Here is a 21,928-nt window from a genome sequence, read left to right on the forward strand (position 1 = left end):
TCATTAGAACCTGACATAAACAGTGTAATGCTCTTGTGTCCAGGTACTTCGATGCATGAAGAATTTTGCACCGCTCTCAAAACTCGACTACACCAAGTCACATCAGGAATTTGTCTAATCAACAACGTCATAGTGAAAGGGAGGACTGGGGAAATATTCAATTTATATCACAGCTTCGTGATCTACCCCATTCTCGACGGCTTCACCTTCACCTTCTTCATCATCTAAATCCTCCAATGGAAATGTCAAAATCGCCGCAATACCCCCAAGACCCTCCAACCTCTTCCCACTCTCGTGATCACTGCTAAGCACTCTCGCCTCTCCTCCTTCCTCCTTGACCTTGTCGACTAAAGCTACCCATCTTTTTCTTACGCCAATTTCTTGACTTCTGAAGAGTGAATTATTGATAAGTAGCACCCCGCCGCCTCGACCAACAGCACCCTTCTCGACAGCCTTTTCCACCTCCGTAGGACCATACCATGCTCTGCCATCATCCTGCCGCAGCAAAGCCATAAAGTCGTCCATGTAGCGAGTTTCTCTTGCATACTTGGTATCCTTTAGCTTGTTCAGAACTTCGGAGCTTTTTAGGACCTCGTTCAAACTATGGAGATGCCCAGAACTAGAGTGAACCACTAGAAAATTGTCCTTGTTGGCCATTATTGCTTTCTCGCCCCTTCGAGTGGCATCATCGATGATATACTTTTTGAAACCAGCAGCTGTGAAGCCTGGGCTTGCAAGAAGTAGTGGTCTTTTTTGAGCGAGATCGATGTGCCGCTTCAATGTATCCAGAAGGGTTTCGTAAAATCTAACCATGCCTTTATCATGGTCTGCTGACCTTCCAGACCTCTTCTTCGGTATACCAGTCTCGACTCGTTGCTTGAGTACCGTTTGATGCTCTGTGATGAGACATATGTTCGCGATGCCCTCTTGCATGACAACAGCAGGAACTACGCCTTCTTTATCTTGCCGTATAGCCTCTTTCACGACATCCAACGACACAGAGTCCCATCCTTCGTTCTTCTCGAGGGTAAAATCCCTTCTTAGTTCTATGTCGAGTGTATGGAATGCGCCAACCCTGACCCACTTGTTTTCCTCCGTCACCCGTCCGCTGACATGCAGTTGTCCAGCTTGGGGATCGAAATCAAGACCGGTGACTCTTATGGTAAGGAGGGTATGGACTCTCTCAGACTTCGTGGTTCCTGTGCTGGATTCGGTGGTAACTCGGCGGATAGCGAAAGCGCGAAGGAGATCATTGACTGCAATGAGGTTATAGGCATGCCACTATAGTTGCAGTGTTAGTTGAGTGACAAGCTGGGAGGCAGTGGACTGACCATATCCTCTGGTTCTTCTGGAAAGAGCGTTATTGTGCCTGAGCCATCGCGCTCAATATTTTGCTTTTTGAGAAGCATCTTGACAGAATTCTCAGCAGCGGTTGTCTGAGTTAAATTTACTGTTTGTTTTTTTGTGGAGGGTGGAGCTGGCTGGAACTATTTCACCGAGTTGTCGTCCGCTTGCGAATAGATTTGTTGCAAATTTTGCCTGGACACTGGGAGTATGTATGGGATGGTATTTTTGAAAAGGAAAGTGGACATGGTATCTTCGCCTTGAGAGTATATATTCTAAAAATATTCAAATGTCGACTGAAAATGTTAGTGCAGAGTCCAAACATTTTCATTTGGACCAGGAACAAAACAATCACATGACGTCAGTTGCCCCTCATCCCCGCATTCGTTCTTTCTTGAAGATGTTGGTCTATCAGCGGGTAAAATGGAAGCAATGAATTTAAAAAAGTTATAGTAATGAGAACAAGCCTGATATCGAGATTAAAACAGGTTCAGCACCAGCTTCCAAATCATTGGACAGAATTCTCAGTACACTCGTATGTCACAATTCTCTTGTGCGGCGTATCAGATGGTGTATCAAGCGATTTCGTACATTTAAAAACCGCATCCCACTTTGTGTTGTCTCAGAGACTCTTAATTTCACATCACAAAGCAGAACTTCGGTCACTGATCGGCAGGACTTCACAGTAACAGAATGGCGCCAATTACAATCAATTCGACGGTTCGCATGAACTCAGGATTTGAAATACCACTACTTGGCTATGGTGTGAGTAGTTTATGTGGGTCACTGGCATCGCTGAAAGCTAACGGTACCTAGGTTTACCAGACGTACGCATTGAATGAACTGTTCCGGGCTTATACTTTGCTAACGAATAAACAGTCCTGCAGATGTTTGTGAAGATGTGACGAAGCTGTCGTTCCAGGCTGGCTATCGTCATGTATGTGGTCAATAATGCAGATTAATCCAGTCTCAATGCTGATACTGTCTTAGGTGGACTCTGCGGCTGCATATCGCAATGAAGCTCCTTGCGGCAAGGCGATCCGAGAGTCTGGCATTCCACGGGAGAAGATCTTCTTCACAAGCAAGATCCCAGCTCGAAGTCTCAGTTACGAGAACACAAAGGCCCAGGTGGAGAAGACTTTAAAGGAGACAGGTCTCGATTACATCGACTTGATGCTCATTCACGCTCCTTATGGAGGCCGTAATGCTCGTAAGGGTGCGTGGAAAGGTTTAGTTGAGGCTGTCGAGGAAGGAAAGATTCGCAGCATCGGCATTAGCAACTACGGTGTTCAGCATCTAGATGAGATGGAGGAATACATTCAAGAGCTTGAAAAGGAGAGAGGAGGAAAGGGAAAGGGTGGTGTGATAAGCGTGGGACAATACGAGCTTCATCCATGGCTCCCGCGTCCTGATATCGTCCAGTGGTTGCAGAAGCGCGAAGTTGTTGTTGAGGCATATTCCCCCCTCGTTCGAGGAGAGAGGATGGAAGAAAAGGTCTTTGAACCTCTGACGAAGAAGCATGGGAAGACTGCAGCTCAAATTCTGATGCGATGGAGCTTACAAAAGGGGTTCGTTCCTCTCCCGAAGAGCGTCACTCCAAGTCGAATCGTGGAAAATGCGGATGTCTATGACTTCGAGCTTACCCCAGAGGAGATGAAGACACTGGAGACTACAGAGTATGCGCCTGTGTGCTGGGATCCAACAGTGGCCCCTCTCGAGCAATAGAGAGAACGAGAATGGTAGACGTAGATAGTGCTGTACGTAGCTTTTACATTGCAATTTGATCACGGGTTCGTAGACATTGACGCTGTCTCGGTACCTTCCATTCTCGAGTCCCATAGCAACCCATAGGTTCACAAATGAAAATTTCGAATCGGAGATCATTATTTCAACCTGACAAAACAAACGTAAAGTGTTTGTTCACGTTCCTTTTCATCTGACATTGTCAATATTTACCCCGCCGCGGTCGACGCGTCCGCCCGTCCAATCGCAGATCGCTGATCAAAATTGTGGGACTTTGCAGGAAGAGGCTTGAGGTGTATTTCTTCATTTCTGATCGCAACGCCCCAATGTTGCGACAATGACAGGTCGACAGAAGACTTTCGAGCTTGTACCAACGACTCTTGTCAAGCAAAATGCATCCAGACCTCCTATGACCAGCAAAGCTGCCAAGAAAGCATACCAGCAAGCGCAGAGAGGAACTAAGATCTCGAAAGCTGAGCAGCGCAGAAGAGATGCAGCAGAGCTCGAGAGGATAAGGAAAGAGCACGAGAAGGAGAGGAATGCAGCGAAGACGAAAGCTGCTAGGGACAAGAAAGCTACGAAGGCATTGGCAGAGAGGGAAGCTCGGAAGAAACTGGGTCTGCCTGAGCCCAGCAGATTTGTTCGTGCCAGTCAACCTACCATATCGAGGTTCGTGAGAGGCGACAGTAATGAAAAGCGATCCTGGCAGCAGATGGAGGATGTCGAGGAGGAAGAGGAGGATGAGATCTCGGACGATGATGACAATGCTGGATCTATACCTAAGGACAAATTACAACCTCCTGCAAAACGAGTTGCAGTTGACCACGATTCAGAAGACGAGTTTGGCGATTTCCCTACATTGTCACAATCGGCCCTTGAGAAGATAGACAGTTCTGCTGCCTCATTGAGAGATGGATTTTCATTACCACCTTCCCCAGAGAAAAAGCAGAACTGGGACGAATGTAAACCATACAGCCTTGATGCTTCTCAGGAGCCACCATTCAAAAAGAAGACGGAAGACAGGCTTCTATTCGAGAAGGAAAACCTTGCAGAACTGGTCACGACGAAACTGCTATCAGAAGCAGCTGAAGCAGCGTCCAGATCATATGCTTCGGAGCCAGCCGCCCTCGTCCAGTCAGCACCAATTCTGGGACCTCTGAAGCCTGCAAACAACGAGCTTTCCCCTTCACCATTGAATTTAAATCGATGTAACACTGAGGGTCAGAATTCTAAGAGAGTCACAGAGACTAGAAATGCACCCCAATCAAACAGCAGGCCCGCATTACTGGAACGTTCAACCAACATGCCTCCACCTCGACTTCTTCTCAAAAAGCCCTCCATGTCCTTCGCAACTCCGCCTGTGAAGCCTCTGATATCTCGACAGAATCTTAATACGGTAACTTCTAGATCAGCTCCCTACATGCCACCTTCATCAACTCAAGCTTTTCTGGAAAACCACTTAGACGATTTCTTCCCAAGCCCGAGTCAACAGGTTCGAGAATTGCTCGAAGACGTTGATGACATCCCGTCAAATACCCAAATCGCTCAGGAGCTGGGCCCACAGAAGCCAATGATAAATAATCGTTTCGAGGATTTGATCTGTACGCAGGATCTTGTGCTGACTCCTCAGGATCTTGAAGAGATCATCACCCCTAGTCGAGCACCACCACCAAAGACTGCGAGAGAACTGAAAGCAGGACAACCGAAGTTTCTTCTACCACCACGTCCGACATCTCGAGACAAGCCTCGCTTCTTCCAAGAAAAGGAAGAAGATCTCTGTCAAGCTGCACTCGACGCAAGTAAGATTGCTACATGTACAGGATTAAAAGGACAATACTCGGGTGAGGCGTTTGTGCCGCTTACCGCGCAAAATGCGCCAAATGCGCAGAACGCGCAGAACGCGCAGATAGCGCAAATAGCGCCTCCAGCGCATCAAAACCCACGAGCACGTCGCTTTTTCGAAGAGAAGGAAGAGGATATCTTACAAGCAGCTTTACACGAGAGCAAGATATCTGCACCTAAGCATGTCAAGTCCGCATCATCAAAGGGACCACCGAGCCTTCGGAAAGAGCAGTCGGCGACGGATTACGGAGACTTCGATGTTGGAGATTTCTTTGAGGACGAAGAACAGAAGATGCTAGAGAAAGCTATCGGAGAGAGTAAGAAGCTGGCCGGTTTGGAGACACAGAAAGTGCTACTTAAGGAAACGCCACGGCCACAGCAAACCAAACGGACCTTGAAAAGAGTCAAGTCTACAGCTACGGATTATGGAGATGATGAGTTCAGTGGTTGCTCGCAAGAATTGCTAGCATTATGTTGAGTTTCTTTGAGATTTGTTATGGTCCGACATTATTTGGGACATCATTGCATTGCGTTGCATTTCGTATATAGAACCTAGTCATAGCATGGTTTGGAGGAGTTGCATAGGGAGGGAAAGAAAGCATGGGACGGCGAGCATTGGTTTGGTACTGTGGCATTTGTTGCATTGCGGGATAGGTTGCATATTCATTGGATGGGATTCCTATTGGCGTTGGAGTACATCTTTGTCGCATGGTGAGGAAGATACCCGTAGCATTTCATTGTCGAGTAACGGCAGTAGCAACAAAGCAATCATTCAATCATCACAGATGAGTTGTCGCAAGTACGGTTCTTCAATATTTTTCATTGTTCACTCTATAGTGAAATATGCAGACTGAATGACTACGGTCTCGGGGTATGCTAAAAACAAGAATTCTAACAGAGCAAATTTGCCACCCACATGCTGCAGCCCATAAACTTTCAGTCAAAGCATATATATCAGCAGCTTGACAAGTCTATCCATCCATTCCCATGCATTATCGTTCAGTCATCAATCATTGCAAGAGGCCATTTGTTGTTTTTAGGCAAGACCATCAGTACTTCATAACCCTGAATTAAGCCAAGCCTTTCGATTGAATAAACTTGACTGTGGCTTCGACCTTAGCGCGTGTAGCATCATCCAACTGCTCTCGAGGTTCGCCGAGGACGGCTTGGAAGACAGGAATGAATCTCGGAGTAAGGCTGAGGATGGTCTGGTTTTGGTGGTGATCTATCAGACTGTTAGAAATTGTGCATACCAAAGAGAAGGAACACTTACACAAGCCGGCAATACAGTCGAAGATAGGCTCGTTTTCTTCGTAGTCCTCCTTCAATGGAAGAAGGTCAACAAGAACAGGTAGGATATCATCTACAGGAACCTTGTCTTGGTGAGCCATGATCATACGGCAGACGCAACCGGATGCATTGTCTAGTGTTCTCGCATGGCTTGTTTGTAGGAGTGGCTCAAGCTTGCTGAGGATGGTGTTATAGCTTGGGAGGTAAGCACTAGAGTCGGTGGAGTGGTAGAGGAGGAGACCAGTAGCATAGGCTGCATTAGACTTTGTCTCTGGGTCCTCGTCAGAGAGACGGTGTAGAAGAAGCTTGAGAAGTTGGCTGGTGTATGGGGTAACACTACTGCCCATGTTTCTTGTGCACTCTGCAATGACACCAACAGCAGTTGAGCGCTCATAGGTGGTTGGTGAAGAAGCGAACTTCATGATTGGCTTCACATAGATCTTCCAGATTTCACCGAACTGTTCTCCGAGCGCCTTGGACAATCCGATAATAACATCCAGAGCAGTGTCGATGACGAGCCAATCATACTCAGACGACTCATCCTCCTCCATGCCTTCATGGTCATCATCGTCGCCCATGTCCTGTTGGCAGGGGTGAGTCTTGGTGATGATCGCAGCAAGCACACTTGTAGTGCGCTCTAGGAAGTTCTCCTGGGTCAAGATAGCAGGTCCGCAGAGCTTGAGAGTGGCGGCGATATTTCTGTTGATATCTGTGACGACAGCCCTGGAAAAATATTCTTGTTAGCAAGAGTAACTTTGCAACTATCAACTTTGACAAGAACGGTTGGAATATGATCAGATTTGATTACGCGTTCGCAGCATTCGCAACTTGTGCGTCTGAGTGAGCTGGGTATAACGTCATGTTGTTCATCATTTCATGGGGGATAAAGGACAAGAAAGTAGTAGCTTACCGATCAACTTCGTCATCCCAAACGGAAAGAGTAGCAGCCGCGGCCACCTCACCCAATTTGAGTAGTTCTTCAGATGGTTGTGACTTCAATGGTAATCCAGGTGTCCACTTTTCGCCGGTGTGGTCCTCCATTAAGCCCCAGAGGCAGGCATATGCACGCCACAAGGTGCCAATAGCGGCCTTTCTGACGCCCTCATAGGAGTGCTCTACCAGACCCACAGTGACCTCAACAGCCTTCTCGAAGTAGGGTACGAAGTTCTTGCGGGTGTGCGACAGAACATCACCGAGGACTTCCACAGCAACCTCCTTTTCCATCGCAACGGCGGTGACGGCTGAGAGATCGTCCCACTCTCCATCGTCCTCGTCATCTCCCATCTCGTCCAGATCCTCCGGAACATCGGTAGCGGAAGCGACCTTGATCTTCTTGCCGGCAATAATGACTTCCTGGCCCAGTAAGTCTTTAGCCTCTTCTCCAAGCTCAACTTCAAGATCATCTTCCTCTTGGTTCAAGCTCTCCATGAGACCTTTAACAACGCCCTCGAGAAATGGTGTGAACTCTTCCTCATAGACTTTGGCCAAAGTACTCCACAGAATATAGCTAGTCTCCCTCAATCTTGGATGGCCCAGGTGCAGAGCTTCCTCGCTGGCTTGCATAAGAGGTTGAACATATGGTTGAAAGGCCACTGGTCCTACAGCCGTTGCCATACTACCCATTGCATCGCAAACGGTGCCGCGAAGGTCAAGCTCGTCCGTGCTGTCCTTGATTGTGACGTATTCGGACAAAGCCTTCATGGTGGTCTCGAAGTAAGGTAAGAACGCATCTTCAGCAGAGCCGGCAATTGATCCCATTGCACCTGCAGCGCTTGCTTTGACATGAAGATCAGGGTGACCGAGCAATCTACCTAGACGAGGAATGAGCTCAGGGATGTAGGTGATCATGACATCCTTCTCGATGCCTTCAGTGACAGAGTCTAAAGCGCTGCAAGAAGCCTTAAGGATATCGAGATTCTTCTCCTGATCAGCTTCACTGGTCGCCTGGACGCTGGCAGCATCAAGATTCTTGAGTAATGCTGGAACCAGTTCTGTGTGATGCTTGCATAGCTCCTCTGCAAGATCATCGGCAAGTCTGGCGACACCGTTGAGAGCTGCACCTCGAACACTGATCTCGGGGTCGTTCAATAACTTCAATACAATAGGCATGAGATTATCAAGCTGAGTTGCGATGAAGTCTGGAGCTCCCTCGACACACATTCCTAAAGCCAATATGCCAGCTTGACGATATTTTGGGTTCTCACTGTTGACGTATTGTGGTAAGGCCTTCAAAAGGGGGACGATCACTTGTCGTGGAGGTAAGCTGGTGGCGAGGAGGTCCAAAAGACCAAGCGCAGACTTATGCGGAGTGACCTCGTCCTCATCCTCGTCATCATCAATTTCAGTAGCAATTTGCATGCTCTTCAAAGTCAGATTCTCTCCCATATCCCTGATGCCCTGGATTTTCATCTTGCGATATCTTGCGCACTGCATCAAGAAGGAGAGGGCTTGAGATCTCGACTCGTCCGGAATGTCTGTGTTGGCAGCCAGGTCAATCATGAAGGTCAAGAGGTCCTTAAAGTGCTTATTGATCAAAGCAGATTCGCAGCCAAGCAAGGTCTGAAATACTTCGAAAGCTTGCATAGCACGATCCTCATTGTTCTCGTCCACGGCACTCTTCAAGACAGCGACCATGCTGGGGAAAATCTCGATGAAGCGCGCGAGATTCTCTGGATCCTCGTCCGGTTGAATCAACATAGCAACTCTGCTCAGACAAAGTAAGGTGTTGGTACGAACTTCCGAGCTTTCTGGGTCTTTGATGGTTGTATTGAAGAGCGAGAATAAACCTGGGATCTTGTCTTCGAAGGATTCACCGGCGACCTCCAACAAAGAGAACAGAATGTAGACTCCCACTTCACGATGCGAAACTTTCTTAGATGTGGAAGCCTGAACAAGAAGACTTGGCAGGGAGCCCCATTCGCCATCTTCAAGGTCGATGCCGGCGATAGCAGCAATAACTCGTGCTGTCGAGTGTCGGACAAGGGGCTTCTCCTCGGCGAGCGTACTGTCGAGCAACTGTTGTCGGATGGCAGGCTTCTGGTCTGCGGGCAAGGCAACCCAGTGCTTAGAGATTAAGCGGAGGGCTTCGACAGCAGCTTGTTGGCGAATTTCGGGGACGTCGTGCGACGTAAGGATATGGAGGAGCCAGAGAAGAGACTCGGGATGGGGGTAATAGATCTTTCTGAGCTCGGTGGTAGCAGCCTTTACTTGCTCGGTATCGGCTGTAAACATATTAGCTATATCACTTGGACGCATGGAAGACGCGTTAACATACGAACTTGGACGCTCTTTAAGAGCTCGAGGAACTTTTGTTGCTCCATTGCTGATTACCGTGTGCAATGTAGCTTGAAAAGCTCGTTTGGGGGAATCTTCGAGTCTTTTGTTCACATTGGGCACGAAGATGTGGACGCAAATGATTTGCGAAAAAATATATTTTTGAAAACGCGCTGGCACGAAGCCCTAGTGCCTTTTAGGTTAGCGGTATTTTCTCGCTTCACTAAGAACGCAAGGATCAAACGCCCTTCAATCATGATTACCTCCAATGGTCCAGTGACTCACAGACAATTAACATATAAATTGATAACATCTTGTTGATTGTCTTTAAAATATTATAACCTGCAATTTCACAGCGAATCGCGATTGATTTTCGAATACTATCTTCACGTTCTTGCCTTCAAGATGGCGTCTTCAGAATGGTACCGAGATAATCTTCTCATCTCTACCAACCCTTCGTTGATACAGCCAGCTGCTGTCAATGCTGCGTTTGATTCCGATATGATGCATTGGGTCAAGGCAATTGACGAGACACTTTTGAAGAAGATGTTGGATAATTCATTGTGCTTTGGTGTTTACGAGTTGCCATCTTCGTCCTCAGATATTGCTGGTAAGCATTTCTCTTGAATACGAACGTGAATTTTCACTGAACAACCCGCAAGGTCGAGCTGGTCCACGTCAGATTGGCCTGGCAAGAATTGTCACAGACTAGTATGTCAAAATCAGCCTTGCTTTTGCGTACCATTTAGGAGTCGAGTTCTCGGGACTCCTTTTCGGGAGTGCCATCTCGGCTCCTTCATGTTCCTGCAAAACACCTACTAATTTGCCAATAGTGTCTCCACAGCCTACGTAACAGATGTCTATATAATGAAAGAGTACCAAGGCAAGGGGATAGGCAAGTGGTTAATACAGTGTGTGAACGAGACCTTGGGGACTTGGCCAGAACTGAGATGGACATTGTTGGTCGCTAGTGGATCAACCAAGTTCTATGAAGAAACGCTGAACATGAGCGTCTTTGGAAAAGGCAGTGATGGAACAATCATAATGCACAAGATAGGGCCTGGTGATCCTCAATGAGTCAAGTTGTCTATACTAGGAACTGCTATGGAGATAGACAACTGGGAAGAACCGTAGCAGGATCGAAAGCAAAATTGAAAGCATGATAGCAACTGCTTGTTCTTTAGATTTAGTCCTTATATCTGGTTAGCATCCCTTAAGTGTCTAGTGATCCTACTGCAATCAGAATAGGGCAGTATACATGTCACGTGTTTTAGCCTTCATTTTCCGAATTAGCGTTTAATCCTACGTCCGTAATTGAAGAGTCTGATATCAAATAAGACAACAGATTGTACGTACGATGGAAGTGGGCTTAGAAATCAATCTCCGAATACAAAGATACCACATTCGCCCGGTAAAATCCCCAATTACAGCACCTTCATTCAAAAGATGGATTCTCCAAAGTACAGTAGCTTTCATGTCTTCAAAGTGGCCTACAAAAGTGTCAGCAATCATGACATTGACGCCTATATTCTGGTTCCAAAGGCAACAAACCTGGAAAACATCCAATAATGTCTCATTTCCATGGAGGCTTTTATGTAAGGGCTTGTTCTGTAGTCTGTATGCCTGGTACTTCGCTCACAATTTCTCAGTCTACTGGCTCGGCTCTGTATCCAGATTGGTTCCCACAGTGGCTACTGGACTACTGTCTCGTTCATTCCGCTATCATCGTTTCAGGAGAGTACCGCTTGCTTCCCGAGTCGAGTGGTTCAGACATTTTCGATGACGTTTCCGATTTCTACGAATGGATGCGCAAAGAGCTCCAACCTGAGCTATCGAAACTTGTGCCTGGAATCGAAGCCGACCTGTCAAAAGTGGCAGTGCAAGGTCCAAGTGCCGGTGGAACCCTCGCTGTTCAATCTGGTTTCTTTCAGCCGCGAGGCTTCATCAAAGCAGTCATTGCCACTTTTCCTGGTCTGAATGTTGGTGCCAAGCGCAACAATCCGATCCTGGGCCTACCGATGGTTCCCCCCTCAGTTCTAGAAGACCACTTAAAGAATATGAAGCCGGGAACCATCGTGACTTCTGTAGAGTCACTTGAGCGATTTCAGGTAGCGCTCTCGATAGCACAGCAAACACGAACAAAAGATTTTTATGGCTCGGACGAGAAACTGTACCCATTCAAAGTCCTGGAAAAGACGGAGAATGCTTCATACATGCTGGTGTTGCATGGCGACAATGATACTGTAGTAGCAGTCAAAGGAAGTATCGACTTTACCGAGGCTATGAAGAATAAGTTTGGAGATGATAACATTGATTTGGTCATTCGGCCAGGGTGTGAGCATGGATTCGATAAGGACGTTGCGTTAGAGGAGCCGTGGTTGAAGTCAGCCCTAGTCAAAGCGACAGAACTATGGCTCGGTGCGAGCGAAGCTTGAGACCGTTCCGCTGAAGATTGATAAATAAGGAACAAAGCAACAGGCGCACATGAAATTGAAGCCAATTGTAAATCCAGAATTTGACAGGTAGAGATAGACATGTCGTACATTGCTGTCTTACAGTACATCAAGATCTCGAGCCAGTAAGATCTTACCTTGCCGCACTGTGCCGTACTGCAACATCCAAGATCCAACATCGTTTACTCGCTTATCATTAAGTAGCTACTTCTACTCCTTGTATACAATAGAAAGAGCGGGAATGCCGGAGCATTCAAGAATAGGATGTAAAGTACCTACAGAGATATCCATCTGCCCTTCCCTTTAGCATAGCTCCACTGATTCCGTTCTATCAACATGGCTGCCCCAGCCACCGAAGCAGAACTAAAGGCCGACGCGGAGAAGAACTCCACCACAAGCCGATTTTTCTACCGCCAGCTCTGCTTGACTCCCATTCTGCCACAGAATGTGAGCCTCAAAGGGAAAACCGCCATCGTAACGGGTGCCAATCAGGGAATCGGTCTAGAAACATCCCGTCAACTTCTCGATCTGGGGCTGAGTAAGCTCATCATCGCCGTGCGCGATGAGTCGAAAGGTAAAACCGCTCGCAAAAACCTATCACAAGGTCGCAGTCTAGCCGATGACGCGATCGAAGTCTGGAAACTGGATATGCTGTCCTATGAGTCGATTACCGCTTTCGTGGAGCGGGTGAAGACCTTGGAACGTCTGGACATTGTGATTCTTAATGCGGGTATTATGAAGCAAACTTTCGAAGTCACATCATCCACGGGCCACGAAGAAACTATTCAGGTGAACTACTTGTCTACAGCGTTACTCGCCATATTGCTTCTTCCTATTTTCAATGTCAGAGCTAAAGGCAGAGTGTCAGCCAACGACGCACCCGAAGCCCATCTAGTATGGGTACAAACAGAAGTAGCTGGATGGGCCAAATTCAAAGAGAAGGACAGCACACCATTACTTGCCGCTCTCGACAAGCCAGAGACCTTCAACATCATGGATCGCTACGGGACCTCCAAACTACTCGGCCAGCTCTTCGTCACAGAACTAGCGAAGCGAGTCCCCTCTTCCGTGGCGATCATCAGCATGCCCACTCCCGGCTGGTGTCGTGACACGAATTTGGGAGTCCTCCCTGGTTTCAACATTGCGCAGATGATCGTTAATTGTATCAAGCGAGTTATTGGGCGCAAGCCGGAGGTGGGAGCTCGTGTTGTGACTGATGCAGCGGTCCATGGACCTGAGGCTCATGGGCAGTTCATGCAAGAATGTATAGTACAAGCGTAAGATCTTCTCTCTGAATCGTGGGACCGGGATCTGCTAACGAGGGTGGTGTAAAGGAAAGCGGCTTTTGTTTATCAGGATGATGGGGGTCGGGTCACGCAGCAACTTTGGAAAGAGACGATGGCTGAGTTATCTTTTGCTGGAGCGGAGGATATTGTACGAGAGTTGAGTAAGTGAGAGGATGTGAATATGTAAGGTCACTCGGAACGCATGATGTTCTTTTCTTGGGGGGAAATGCTCTAAAAAATTTAATTATCATTAACTTCCTTGTTTGGCTAAATCCGAATTAACCTCGAGAATCCGCCCCAAAAAGAAGAGTTCTTGATTATGGTACACCGTGATCTCATTTCCATCCCCCTAAAGATCCTTCCAGAAGTCACCCCGGGCCACAAACGTCAAGTAAGGACCATCATGACTTGCGCTAAACGTATCATACAGTTGAAACTCTCCCCGACGTTCCCTTCCATCCTCTAGTCCAACTTTACCTGCCCCGACTTCTCCTAGCTCCCCAGCCGTGCTTTCAAAATCAAAATACCATAATGTCCTAGCCATCACAAGACTACACTCCAAATACGCCATCGCCTTCCCCGCGCATCCTCGTGGGCCAACGGAGAAAGGAGCGAAAGCCTCACGCATGACTTTCTTCTCTTCCGGCGAGAAGTCGGACGAAGCGAGCCAGCGCTCCGGACGGTACGCAAAGGCGTCTGGGAAGTAATCCTCGTTGTGATGGAGGGAATAGGTATTCACCCCAACAATTGTGTGTGGAGGGACGACATGACCGTCGACAACGAAAGGCTGGCTCTCGTCATCGTCAGGGGCTAAGTCTCTCCACAGGATGCCGGGGGCGGGAGGAGAGAGCCGCATGGCTTCATCGATGCATGCTCGGAGATATGTGCAGCCGGCTAATGCAGTACCGCGGATTTCGGTACTGCTGGTAAAATTTGAGCGGATCTCATGCGCAAGTTTTTGGTAGGCGTCCTGGTTCCTTGACAAGTAGAAAAAGAGAGCGCTCAGGGCCGTGGTGATGGTACCTCCGGCTATGAAAAGCCACCGATCTTAATAAGTACAGAGATTCATACGGATGGACTACTGACCGGCAGATAGAAACATGTTAGCCTCTCCCCAGAGATCGCTCTGACGGAGACCTTCTGATTTGGCCTCTAGGACATCCGCCACGAATGAGTAGAGATCATGTTTTGCGTCTTTAGGCACGGCGGTGCGGGAAGTGATCATCGTCTCGATCAGACCAAGATACTTCTCGCGCAGCTACATCAACGGTGACAACATCAGAAACGCAAGCCTGAATCTCCGTCCTGGAGGATAATGCAGCCAAAGGTTACTGAAAAAGGTTCCCGTGTCCATGACCGTCTCCATGAAATGGTTTTCATCGCTGGTCTGTAGGCACAAATCGTAGCCGAAGGCGAGAAGGCCGGCAATGTTGAGTCCCAGTCGTCGTGTATGCACACTCATGTTGACGGGAGTTGAGCTCTGAGACTTTGAAAGTAGATTTCGGGAAAAGATGTCGACCTGCTCGATCATGGTCGGCTCAAGACACGCATCGAGCGCTCTGTAAGAACTTGCCCGATGAGCTGTCGTCGGCTGCGGTGTAAATGCCTGTCACGGGCACTGAAGACACTGTAGGTGGAGAGTCCTGGTCCTAGAGCAATGTAGGCCTTTGGTTTAGTCGTGAGGTCATTCTTATAGATGTCTGTTCCATCCGACTTAGTATAATCAGAAGAAGATATCAACCTTTGAGGACCCACTTCGTACAGCTGTGGCAGAGCTGAAGACGAGTTTATTGGGCCCTTGCCTTACAACGGGACCTGCCTACCGTGTCAGCTCCAGCGACGCTCTGTCGCAGAGACAGGCAGGAAGGCTCCGGATCTCCTATAATGCTCACCATATTTGCGGTGGTTATTCCATGTTGTTAAATGAAGTCGTCTTTCGTATGCATAGAACCCACTGTAGATATCCGAGAATTTGGCAACTAGGGGGCCTGGGTATCTACTTAGAGGATGGAGGAAGACTTGGTAGGTTGCCCAGAGCAAGAACTTCAGTGCCCGTAAGCTTCAGACGGACAAAATCCGAATCATTTCCTTACATAAGATATGAGGATCGATAAAGCATAGTAAACTATCATCATAGATCATTTATCTAAGTCATCAAAATACCGGTGATTTCCTCCCACGACGGGGACGAGAGACGAGTTTGTGGCTTTAAAGACATTGAGAAGGCACAGCAGGATCGTCAAAATCCAACAAATGTTGGTAGTAGCCTTCCTGTTTTAGCGAGCCTTTACGATTGGTCCGCTCGGCAATCGCAGATGCTTCGCAACTGGCTTGTCATTAAGGATTAAATTAAGGATTGAAAACACACGAAAACTGAGGTGACAGTTTAGCAAAGTAAGCATATGAGCGAAAAGGAACTATACCGGGAAAAGGAAGTCAAGATGAATGAAGCGCAATAACGTGCCAAGAAACAAGCGAGCTGGAAAAGGGGGAAGACTTTTTTTGCTTGACTCCATATAAATTAGGACTCACGTGTGTGAGTGCGGAAGAGTCTTTATCCGCTGTGTGTCAAACATTCCAGCATGACAACGCTCGACGGGAAAGACTCAGCCCCAAAAGGCCCCACCCACATTGGGCTTCCAGAGGGCGGGAATCTGCCCCGCTATCGGAATGGAAACAATCCATCGTACAGTATTGACGACGAGGACGGAGAAATGCAGTGTCACCAGCTTTCTCATCACGTTGCAACGGCTGTTGCATTCCAACTGCACTGCACTGCACAGTCCTTCTACCAATGTACCGAATGTACCGTTGGCCCGGATTTGCCTGCGTGGGCCCCTTTTTGTTCCGTCGAATCTAGACCGCTGTTCGTCAGGGGGCGATAACAAGCATGCGCGACCCGAAAGGAGGAGGGGACTATGCCGAATCGTGTGCAGCGTACTGCGGGGTGAAGGACGAAGTCGGGGAGCATCCTCGTCGGGATGGGGTCTTGATGGAAAGTACAGTATATGCATCTGCCACGACGACGCACACCCGGTGTGGAGAATCCTATCGTGCATCAGGACGTGCTCTGTGAGAAACCCGCTTACCATCGAGCAAGTGCTTTCGTTCACGCAACCCCCACCATTTGCCAGGCCATTACAGTAAACGTAGACGTCGAACTTGAAGAGCCCCTCGATTATTGTCTTGGAAGAGCCTCAGTGCTCGCGTGATATCTGCATCTGCATCTGCAATAATCTAGGGGGTTGCTTTTTGCTGCGTCTTGCTGAGTCGGCCCTGGATAAATGGCCAGACAGCCAGCAGACCGTCAGCCTCTCTGCATGTGATTATAACCTGGCCTCGATGTCCATGAACCATCCACTATCCACATCGCTGCCTCCCTAGTACCTCCTCCGATACAGTACGTACTCACTCCCACCATCACTCACGGCACCACATGTGTGCACCACTCCCGATCATGCAGCATTATCTTGATCGCACCTAAAAGGCATCATGATACTGGGCATGATTCCGCATCCGCCCGATGGCCTTGCTCAGCTCCCCCGTATTGTTTTCGGCCGCGGGGCGGTATTTGCTACAGCTGGCTCGTGATTCGTCGTCGTGCCTGCCAAAGCCGAGGGCGACTTTTAAAAGCTCCCAGCTAAAACAACACAATCGTTCCCAGACCCGCAACTTTGCCAGCCGAAACCCAGACCTCAAAATGACTACTCCTATGACTAGACCTTTAAATAACCACGCCGACCCCGTTGAGAGGACTTCTTCTCCGTATCCCGTCGGACAGCTTGGACCAAAGTCACAACTTTTGGCATCTCGAACAGGAAATTATCACTCTACATCTCTACGTCTGCCCAACATGGTTACCGTTAATACTGTTAACAAAACAGCTCTGCACCCAGGTAAACCCCGTATTTATCCTTATCTCATCATTCACCTTTGCTGACTTTTTATCTTTAGGTGGTGTTCAGTACGTTTGCACCTACAATGGAGGCACATCTCTTGACAATTTACTAACACGATGGACAGGCCGGTGAAGGAGCACACCGAACTGGAGGAAGAACTCCACGAGAAGGCACACATCGATTATGATCGAGTAGCCATTGTATGATCCCAATTCCTTTGTCAATGGTTGTCAATAAGCATTACTAACTCTTTCTTCTCTTGCAGGTTCCCAACCCAAGCGTCGCCGCCCTCTACGAAGACGCTCTCGTCTACGAGACCGGGTCTGCCATCACATCTACAGGTGCCCTCACAGCATATTCAGGAGCAAAGACCGGACGATCACCTTTAGACAAACGAATTGTTAAGGAGCCTGGATCAGAAAATGATATCTGGTGGGGGTAAGTAAGCTCGTACAACACATTGCTGTACCAAATCTGACTCCTTTGCAGACCAGTCAATAAGCCAATGACACCTGATGTAAGAATTTCTCTTGTCACATTCGCATTTCAGTCATTCCTCCTCGCCTGGGCGGCAAGCAAGCGACATCTATGTCTCACTTGAGGTCACATTCCGTTGTCTTTTCAGCTTGCCATCTCATATTTCTCTCGACACATCTCGCGTCCAACCTTGCACAGGGTCTTCCCCTTCACCCGTGATTCAACTGCCATTTGGAAAAAAGAGCAAACGTCACACACTTCGATTGTTCCTAGTCAACCCCGCATTTTCATGGAGGGGCTTGACAGCACTATTATGTCATAACCTCGCTTCGACGCAAGATGTCTCGGCAAAACAATCGACTCACGTGCCACCACCCCTTTCTGTCCACTTTGTTCCAACGACCATCATTATGAGACAACGCTGACAAGTATGCAATAGGTTTGGAGAATCAACAGAGAACGTGCAATCGATTATCTTAACACCAGAAATCGGATTTATGTCGTCGATGGCTTCGCAGGATGGGACGAGAAGTATCGAATCAAGGTCCGCGTTGTCTGTGCCCGCGCATATCACGCATTGTTTATGCGAAATATGTTGATTCGACCCGAACGAAAAGACCTCGAGCACTTCCACCCAGATTATACTATCTACAATGCGGGTTCCTTCCCTGCCAACAGATACACCGAGGGTATGACCTCCGGTACCTCAGTCGCTATCAACTTTTCAGAAAAGGAGATGGTTATCCTTGGTACTGAGTATGCTGGTGAGATGAAGAAGGGTGTCTTCACAGTTCTCTTCTATGAGATGCCTGTTAAGCACAATGTCCTGACGCTTCACTCCTCTGCCAATGAGGGCAAGAATGGAGATGTTACTGTTTTCTTTGGTCTTTCGGGTACTGGCAAGACAACTTTGTCAGCTGATCCTAACCGCGCGTTGATCGGTGATGACGAGCACTGCTGGAGCGATCGTGGTGTGTTCAACATCGAGGGTGGTGTAAGTGATGAACCACATATTTCCTCTAGTCCGTAACTAATTGTTGTAGTGCTACGCGAAATGCATTGGCCTCTCAGCTGAGAAGGAACCTGATATTTTCGGCGCCATCAAATTCGGCTCTGTCCTTGAGAACGTTGTCTTCAGCCCAGAGACTCGTTTGGTTGACTATGACGACGCGACGCTCACCGAAAATACTCGCTGTGCATACCCTATTGAATACATTGCAAACGCCAAGATTCCCTGCCTATCGACAAACCACCCAAGCAACATTATCCTCCTTACCTGCGACGCCCGTGGTGTACTGCCACCCATCTCCAAGCTCAACTCTGCACAAACTATGTTCCATTTCATCTCAGGTTATACCTCCAAGATGGCTGGTACAGAAGATGGTGTTACAGAGCCCCAAGCAACTTTTTCGTCTTGTTTCGCGCAACCATTCTTGGCCTTGCATCCTATGCGATATGCTAAGATGTTGGCTGACAAGATTGAGCATCACAAGGCCAATGCTTGGTTGTTGAACACTGGATGGGTTGGAGCTGGTGCTACCACTGGAGGCAAGCGTTGCCCGTAAGTTCCACTCTATCGCTGCAATTGACTATTGCTGACTACTTTAGACTGAAATATACCCGTGCTATTCTTGATGCGATCCACTCTGGTGAACTTGCTAAGGTCGAATATGAGACATACGAAACATTTAACTTAGCTGTTCCTAAGACCTGCACTGGCGTCCCTTCAGAACTCCTGAACCCTAGAAACGCATGGAGCGCTGGACATGATAGCTTCAAGGAGGAGGTCACAAAGCTTGGTGGCCTGTTTGTCGAAAATTTCAAGAAGTATCAAGATGAGGCTACTGAGGACGTGATTAAGGCGGGCCCAGCAGTCAAGGTTTAGATGAGATATATGATTCACGATTGAGGGAACTGGGAGGATCATTCAGATTGCATGGCGTTTTACCTGAGATTGCTTGCGTGCACAGTGTAGTATTAGCCCGAGAGCAAGCGACACGAGAAATACAAAGTACTTCCTGAACAAGTAATCGATCAAGTGACCGGAAGTGTGACCGAAATTGAGACCAACCTTGGAACATTGTGAGACATTTGAGCGTCAGCCCGGTATCGGTGAAACATGTTTTGGTAAGTAGCGGTATGACTGTGGAACAGAATTGATGGCAAATGTCCTCGCTGCAATTAGAGATGCCTTGAAGTCAATCGCTGTCGCTGAAAATGTGGAGGATCGACATTTGGTGAATGTCAATTCCTCTTTTGACAAGAGTAACCGAGGTATCTAGAGCTACCAGAACTTTTGGCTTCTTCTGAGCTGAGGCCTCAATCGGAAAGATGGCAATTCGAATCATATCTCAATTCTCATATATGAACCACATCCCGTAGTCCTCGTAGTGACTCTGTTGGAGAACTGGTGGACGATGATTCGACGTCCGTACTTGATGGTCAAAGGAGCGCCAGCGCATTGCTTCCGCTGCCCAAACCAAAGCTAGTTCCTTCATGCAATCACCACCCGCAACGCAAGAACAAGCAAATACGGCCCTAAGGTGAGCCCTTCGCAAACAAAAGCAAACAAAGGATGCCGTCCGAGCATCTGCAATCGCAATCGCACTCGCAGATGAGGCCAGCTCTGGCTGTTGGCCATCGATCAAACAGCTCCGTCAACAACGAGACCGATTCGCCCGCCGGGACACCACCTCAACATGGCAGGACGAAGTCAGCGAAGCATGTTGTAGGCGCAGGGAGGACTCATGCCAGAGTACCATCGAGTAAAGGCCTGCATAAGCTGACCAAGGGCCACGCCGCCGAAGGGTCGCACACGGATCTGAAGAAGCTCGGAAAGCAGCATCAGTCGTCGTCGTCCACCAACCTCAAGAAGAATTCTTCACACGTCAGTCTGAAGCGCAATCGCTCATCTGCAGACGTTCAGAAACGCCCCAGGTCGGCTCACGGGCACGATAAGAGACCTGCCTCTGTTCACTTTGAGATTGGCGATCAGGAAGACGCCTGGGAAGAAGCAAGCAATCCCTCGTCTGCGTCGCCAGCCTTGTCGAGATCTGCATCTAGATCTGCTGTGTCAAGCGGTCAATCCTCCACGAAACCCAGCGCCAGCAATTCGAGACCACAATCTCCTCCACATTCTCCCTTACCTCCTCCTGCTTCCAGTTCCAAGACTGTGGTAACGCCTGCAGCGAATGCGAATGGAGGAAATGAGAAACAGACTTCCCGCCATTCAGCGGACGCCAAAGTCATAACAGAACGCCTGTTACAACGCACTCACTCTCACCACAACACCACCAAGATGTCGCTCACCACCGCGACGCCCGATGGTCATTCCCCCGAATCTCTAACCAAGAGCCAGTCCTCAACTCTAAATGGAACTCCGCAGACCAGCAGCAATAATGAAGTCGTCTCCCGTTTCGTTGGAGGCTCTGGCACACCCAGCGAGAATTCCCCCTTTTTACACAACCGCCACAAATCGGATGTTTCTCCAAAAGCGAATGTCGAAGAAGTGAAGCGTGCACAGTCGATGGGGAACCTAACACGGCGCGACTCTGACGAAGAAAGTGCTCTGGCACCACGATCACGAAAGTCCTCGCAGTCGAGCAATTACTATCCGCCTCAACAGTCACGTACACAACAGAAGTTATGGCTACAAAGAGCGAGTTCGAATATGGAGCCTGCGCAGATGGCGCCTGGTGTAGCGTTGAATGGATTAAGTGGCATGCATGGCGGATTTGGTGGTACATCACTTGTCGGTGGTGCAGGATATGATGGGAGGGATCCGAGAATCAAGCTTCAGTTAGAGAAGACTGGGTTGGAATACCTAGTTGTGAGACGGTATCAAGATCCAGTTGGGAAGTCATTGAAACGCTTGGCTCAGCTACCTGGCGCGGAGAAGAACAGAAGGATACCTCCTCAACGGACGGAGAGCTCTGGCGCCAGCCGATACGGACTAAGCCAGAGTCTTCAAAGTCGAGGTAGAGGAGGGAAGGATAAGTCATCTCCAGCAAATGGGGTGGGAAGCTATGATGGGCAGGCTGGAAGCCATGAAGATGCGGGAATCAGTGATAGGGGAAACGAGGATGATGGCGTGGGAGCTATATTGCAGAGCATGTGGCAGAAGAGCTTTGACTTGAGTGCCAGTGCTGATTGAGCCATTTGACGAATCTCTTACTATTTCAGACCTCGAAAGACTGCTTTTGGCATGGCGTTGATAGGAATCATTTTTATTAGTTCCCTCGTCATGGAACGATGGGCTCGGCGCTCGGAATGGGAGCATTGGGAAGTGCATACGTGGGCTGGACACACATCAAAGGACTTG

At 48.4% G+C, this 21,928-nt stretch overlaps 11 protein-coding genes across 11 annotated transcripts; 7 read left to right on the forward strand and 4 right to left on the reverse strand.

Moving 5' to 3' along the window:
• Positions 1–162: 162 nt before the first annotated feature.
• Positions 163–1,409, reverse strand: LY89DRAFT_574047 (uncharacterized protein; the record flags this gene model as incomplete). The annotated part of the gene is made up of 2 exons (XM_018208718.1): positions 163–1,281; positions 1,332–1,409. 2 exons carry the CDS (start codon positions 1,407–1,409, stop codon positions 163–165), a joined length of 1,197 nt encoding a protein of 398 aa, XP_018077334.1.
• A 534-nt stretch (positions 1,410–1,943) lies between these two features.
• Positions 1,944–3,190, forward strand: LY89DRAFT_679810 (aldo-keto reductase-like protein). The gene is made up of 4 exons (XM_018213941.1): positions 1,944–2,109; positions 2,161–2,171; positions 2,224–2,281; positions 2,335–3,190. The coding sequence occupies exons 1-4, from the start codon at positions 2,038–2,040 to the stop codon at positions 3,067–3,069; spliced, it is 876 nt and encodes a 291-aa protein (XP_018077335.1). The 5' UTR covers positions 1,944–2,037; the 3' UTR covers positions 3,070–3,190.
• A 227-nt stretch (positions 3,191–3,417) lies between these two features.
• Positions 3,418–5,698, forward strand: LY89DRAFT_776812 (uncharacterized protein). Its single transcript, XM_018222080.1, has one exon. The coding sequence runs from the start codon at positions 3,425–3,427 to the stop codon at positions 5,405–5,407; it is 1,983 nt and encodes a 660-aa protein (XP_018077336.1). The 5' UTR covers positions 3,418–3,424; the 3' UTR covers positions 5,408–5,698.
• A 33-nt stretch (positions 5,699–5,731) lies between these two features.
• Positions 5,732–9,614, reverse strand: LY89DRAFT_776813 (ARM repeat-containing protein). Its single transcript, XM_018222081.1, has 4 exons — positions 9,494–9,614; positions 7,130–9,440; positions 6,203–6,942; positions 5,732–6,154 (listed from the first exon to the last, which is right to left on the reverse strand). Exons 1-4 carry the CDS (start codon positions 9,537–9,539, stop codon positions 6,000–6,002), a joined length of 3,252 nt encoding a protein of 1,083 aa, XP_018077337.1. The 5' UTR covers positions 9,540–9,614; the 3' UTR covers positions 5,732–5,999.
• Positions 9,615–9,755: 141 nt separating this feature from the next.
• Positions 9,756–10,246, forward strand: LY89DRAFT_163492 (uncharacterized protein). The gene is made up of 2 exons (XM_018205514.1): positions 9,756–10,102; positions 10,155–10,246. The coding sequence occupies exons 1-2, from the start codon at positions 9,898–9,900 to the stop codon at positions 10,202–10,204; spliced, it is 255 nt and encodes an 84-aa protein (XP_018077338.1). The 5' UTR covers positions 9,756–9,897; the 3' UTR covers positions 10,205–10,246.
• An 814-nt stretch (positions 10,247–11,060) lies between these two features.
• Positions 11,061–11,927, forward strand: LY89DRAFT_663470 (alpha/beta-hydrolase; the record flags this gene model as incomplete). The annotated part of the gene is made up of 2 exons (XM_018212707.1): positions 11,061–11,087; positions 11,142–11,927. The coding sequence occupies 2 exons, from the start codon at positions 11,061–11,063 to the stop codon at positions 11,925–11,927; spliced, it is 813 nt and encodes a 270-aa protein (XP_018077339.1).
• Positions 11,928–12,198: 271 nt separating this feature from the next.
• On the forward strand, positions 12,199–13,400 carry LY89DRAFT_635073 (putative retinol dehydrogenase 12; the record flags this gene model as incomplete). The annotated part of the gene is made up of 3 exons (XM_018211423.1): positions 12,199–13,001; positions 13,185–13,222; positions 13,280–13,400. The coding sequence occupies exons 1-3, from the start codon at positions 12,282–12,284 to the stop codon at positions 13,398–13,400; spliced, it is 879 nt and encodes a 292-aa protein (XP_018077340.1). The 5' UTR covers positions 12,199–12,281.
• Positions 13,401–13,503: 103 nt separating this feature from the next.
• LY89DRAFT_679813 (cytochrome P450) lies at positions 13,504–14,374 on the reverse strand. Its single transcript, XM_018213942.1, has 2 exons — positions 14,318–14,374; positions 13,504–14,260 (listed from the first exon to the last, which is right to left on the reverse strand). Exons 1-2 carry the CDS (start codon positions 14,331–14,333, stop codon positions 13,581–13,583), a joined length of 696 nt encoding a protein of 231 aa, XP_018077341.1. The 5' UTR covers positions 14,334–14,374; the 3' UTR covers positions 13,504–13,580.
• On the reverse strand, positions 14,265–14,879 carry LY89DRAFT_679814 (uncharacterized protein; the record flags this gene model as incomplete). Its single annotated transcript, XM_018213943.1, has 1 exon — positions 14,265–14,879. A coding segment is annotated over exon 1 (268 nt), but the record flags the coding sequence as incomplete, so codon positions are not given.
• Positions 14,880–16,943: 2,064 nt separating this feature from the next.
• Positions 16,944–19,492, forward strand: LY89DRAFT_573506 (phosphoenolpyruvate carboxykinase; the record flags this gene model as incomplete). Its single annotated transcript, XM_018208689.1, has 8 exons — positions 16,944–17,127; positions 17,186–17,195; positions 17,255–17,330; positions 17,396–17,568; positions 17,620–17,647; positions 18,047–18,601; positions 18,651–19,168; positions 19,216–19,492. The coding sequence occupies 8 exons, from the start codon at positions 16,944–16,946 to the stop codon at positions 19,490–19,492; spliced, it is 1,821 nt and encodes a 606-aa protein (XP_018077343.1).
• Positions 19,493–19,837: 345 nt separating this feature from the next.
• On the forward strand, positions 19,838–21,912 carry LY89DRAFT_163523 (uncharacterized protein). The gene has a single exon (XM_018205515.1). It carries the CDS (start codon positions 20,183–20,185, stop codon positions 21,758–21,760), a length of 1,578 nt encoding a protein of 525 aa, XP_018077344.1. The 5' UTR covers positions 19,838–20,182; the 3' UTR covers positions 21,761–21,912.
• Positions 21,913–21,928: the final 16 nt, after the last annotated feature.

The sequence above is a fragment of the Mollisia scopiformis genome (assembly GCF_001500285.1).
Source record: "Mollisia scopiformis unplaced genomic scaffold LY89scaffold_2, whole genome shotgun sequence".
Taxonomy (NCBI): Eukaryota; Fungi; Ascomycota; class Leotiomycetes; order Helotiales; family Mollisiaceae; genus Mollisia; species Mollisia scopiformis.

Excerpts from the sequence above, each read along its gene's own strand:
- LY89DRAFT_776813 (XM_018222081.1), bottom strand. The coding sequence starts at position 9,539 with ATGGAGCAACAAAAGTTCCTCGAGCTCTTAAAGAGCGTCCAAGTTC. Across the intron at positions 9,441-9,493 it reads CTTAAAGAGCGTCCAAGTTC|CCGATACCGAGCAAGTAAAG; the intron begins GTATGTTAACGC and ends ATATGTTTACAG. Across the intron at positions 6,155-6,202 it reads CGACTGTATTGCCGGCTTGT|ATCACCACCAAAACCAGACC; the intron begins GTAAGTGTTCCT and ends ACAGTCTGATAG.
- LY89DRAFT_163492 (XM_018205514.1), top strand. The coding sequence starts at position 9,898 with ATGGCGTCTTCAGAATGGTACCGAGATAATCTTCTCATCTCTACCAAC. Across the intron at positions 10,103-10,154 it reads TTCGTCCTCAGATATTGCTG|GTCGAGCTGGTCCACGTCAG; the intron begins GTAAGCATTTCT and ends ACAACCCGCAAG.
- LY89DRAFT_679810 (XM_018213941.1), top strand. The coding sequence starts at position 2,038 with ATGGCGCCAATTACAATCAATTCGACGGTTCGCATGAACTCAGGATTT. Across the intron at positions 2,282-2,334 it reads TCCAGGCTGGCTATCGTCAT|GTGGACTCTGCGGCTGCATA; the intron begins GTATGTGGTCAA and ends ATACTGTCTTAG.
- LY89DRAFT_163523 (XM_018205515.1), top strand. The coding sequence starts at position 20,183 with ATGCCGTCCGAGCATCTGCAATCGCAATCGCACTCGCAGATGAGGCCA.
- LY89DRAFT_776812 (XM_018222080.1), top strand. The coding sequence starts at position 3,425 with ATGACAGGTCGACAGAAGACTTTCGAGCTTGTACCAACGACTCTTGTC.